The sequence below is a fragment of the Jatropha curcas genome, chromosome 6, assembly GCF_041381405.1.
Source record: "Jatropha curcas cultivar XTBG-Jc1 chromosome 6, XTBG_Jcur_1.0, whole genome shotgun sequence".
In the NCBI taxonomy this organism is placed as follows: Eukaryota; Viridiplantae; Streptophyta; class Magnoliopsida; order Malpighiales; family Euphorbiaceae; genus Jatropha; species Jatropha curcas.
In genome coordinates, this window is record NC_143156.1 from 21,230,575 (window position 1) to 21,233,152 (window position 2,578).

A 2,578-nucleotide genomic window follows, 5' to 3' on the forward strand; every position below is an offset into this window, starting at 1 on the left:
CTATTGAGAGAAGGGTTTTTTATATGAAAAAGGTAATAAATTACATGAGAATAATAACTTGATGCGGAAGCTATATGGTTTGACTCATGGGAGGGTTTTCATAGGTTAATAACCTTAGGTTATGAATTCACAAAATAAACCATAAAACTTAATGATTTAATTCATGTTTGATTGCACTATTGGAAGATAGGTAATTAGGTCGAGTTAAAATAGCTAACAATTAAAATTGTTTGATTTTAGGGTTGTTTCTCATACTTGAACAATTAAAATTGATTATAAAAGTAATAAAATAATTTGGATAGAATTAAGTGAAGTCAAAATCCCTAGTAGCTTTTAATCCTTGATTTCTTATTATCAAAAAAATTGCCTTGCTTAATTTCTTTTTATTCTCTTTTATTTGTTGAAGTTAATTTCTTAAAATGATTCCCTTGATTGCCGTTTAAATAATAGTAAGTTGACATAATTTTTTTACTTGGTATACAATCCTCGTGGGAATGGTACTCTACTCATTCTTTATTACTTGTTGCGATTTCGTACACTTGCGAAAAATCATTGTCAGTCAGCTCACTTGTAAAATATATGAATATAAAGAAAGTGGTTTTTGAGGAGGCCTTTCAGTTACTTTAGTTTTGAAAATAGCTTTGGTGCAACCTGCATTGTCAAACGCCAAATTAGATGATGCCATGTGTCAAAACTCTAAAATTTTTCCAACAATAACCAACACTTACACATCTATCAACACAATACAAGTAATCAAAGTATTGCCCAGTACAGTGCTTTAGCCCAAGTTCTTCTCCTTCTATTCTCTTTATACATGTCTGTATTAAGTTGAAAAGCATTTTCCTTATAGTAATAGTGAAGAAAAATAATAAAGTCCCAATTGAAAGTATTTTCCTTTTGTATTAGACCTTTTAATATAAAAGTATTTTACCTCATATTCAATTAAAGGCTTCACACATTTAGGCTTGCAGAAGTCCTCCAGATATTTCTTTTGATCAACAAATTCTTCATCCGCCCTAAATTTAATTAAAATATATAGATATAAATAAACAAATTAGGAAATTTTAGAATCCCCAAAACAAAAAGAAGTTTTATATATATAACAATTTGGATGAAAGTGCTATAAGCTCGACCTTTTATATAAGAACGAAACTATTAGTTGTTAATTTAAAATTTTATCGAGATAAATATAGTTATTATTGATATGTTTAACTTTATATAGTTATTAATTGTAATGACTAACATATTTATTCTTATATAAGGTCCAACTTATAATAGTCAAAGCTAATAATTTTTAATATTATACATGACGCCTTATTTAGGAAGGGTTATGAAACCCATCCCCAACTATGATTGATGTTGATATATTAATAACGTAAAACACTTACCTACACTTGTTATATGGGTGGGTTAATCTAATGCAGACATATAGAACAAACGAGGGAATTGCTGAGTATTTACTAAAAAAAAAAGGACAAAAAAAGAGTCCTAAATGATAAACATTTTTTGCAATAACAATTTTTAATTTGTTTGACATATAGGTAGTCCCATATACCGAAACTAGATAAGTAATTTTCATTAATTACACCAAACAAAGCACAATGCTATTAAACGAATAACCTTAACTATAAGAGTATATAAGCTTACATAAAAGTTAAATTGAATGGTACAGGAATTTACTAAGCGTTCAAAGGTGTCTTTCCTGCACAAGAAAAATACAAATTGATCATTTACAATGATTAAGAATATTGATCCACATAGAAGAATTAACAAAAATCATATGAATATTAAAAAATTGCAAAATAACAATTCAATCGCGAGCAAAAACAATATCATATTAACAATAAAACTATAGTGAATCTAGAATGACTATTAAAATTTAAATGTATTAATCACCATGATCACACCTTTTAGTTGCTCTAATTAATGCAAGTTTCCTATTTTATGAAAAAAGGGAAAAACAATGTAGATTAACAAAATTAGAGCTTACAAATGGAAATGAAGGATTTGGGAGAGATAAAAAAGCTACAAAACGGGATATAAAAAATTTGGACGTTATGATTTACAAATTACACACATATAAAACTTAAGAAACCTTGCCTTTATCCAATTGATATGTATCAATGTAACTTTGAGCTTCAACAATGCAACAAATTGGTATAAATCATCTAACAAACTTGGTTATATATAGCATAGAGATGCTTATATGGTGCCTTGAAAGTGTGGATACTCATAACTTTATGACCATTGAACTAGTCAAATACTTGGCACATGGTTATTGATACTATAATACTTTCATGTGAAATAAACATATTTTGTTTCATATTCATATATTGATACTGTATCCAAATTATTTGATATTCAATTAAAAAGACTCAAACCTAATATCTATCACGGATTAGAAATCTCAATCACCACTTGAAGTTATATTATAATTTTATGCGCGATTTGGTTTGTTAAGAATCAATGGTTGACTAATCACTAAGCGGTGTTTCTTCTTATAATTTAAATTAAATATCATGTGGATATCTATCTGTGTAAACTATATTCCTCCAGCCGAATGTATATATAATAAAAT

The 2,578-nt window shown here is 27.6% G+C and overlaps 1 protein-coding gene across 2 annotated transcripts; it reads right to left on the bottom strand.

Moving 5' to 3' along the window:
• Positions 1 to 486: 486 nt before the first annotated feature.
• On the bottom strand, positions 487 to 2,161 carry LOC149495704 (cytochrome b-c1 complex subunit 6-1, mitochondrial-like). Of its 2 annotated transcripts, none has more exons than XM_089723337.1 (5): positions 2,096 to 2,161; positions 1,648 to 1,697; positions 932 to 1,016; positions 729 to 818; positions 487 to 651 (listed from the first exon to the last, which is right to left on the bottom strand). In XM_089723337.1, coding segments are annotated over exons 2-5 (210 nt in total). In that variant the 5' UTR covers positions 1,650 to 1,697; positions 2,096 to 2,161; the 3' UTR covers positions 487 to 618. The 2 variants fall into 2 exon arrangements, with proteins under 2 accessions (XP_089579463.1, XP_089579464.1); XM_089723338.1 differs by having other exon boundaries at positions 1,648 to 1,702; positions 1,991 to 2,115.
• Between the last annotated feature and the right edge of the window lie 417 nt (positions 2,162 to 2,578).

Excerpts from the sequence above, each read along its gene's own strand:
- LOC149495704 (XM_089723337.1), bottom strand. Across the intron at positions 819-931 it reads AGCCTTTAATTGAATATGAG|ACATGTATAAAGAGAATAGA; the intron begins GTAAAATACTTT and ends AACTTAATACAG. Across the intron at positions 652-728 it reads TGTATTGTGTTGATAGATGT|GTTGCACCAAAGCTATTTTC; the intron begins GTAAGTGTTGGT and ends TTGACAATGCAG.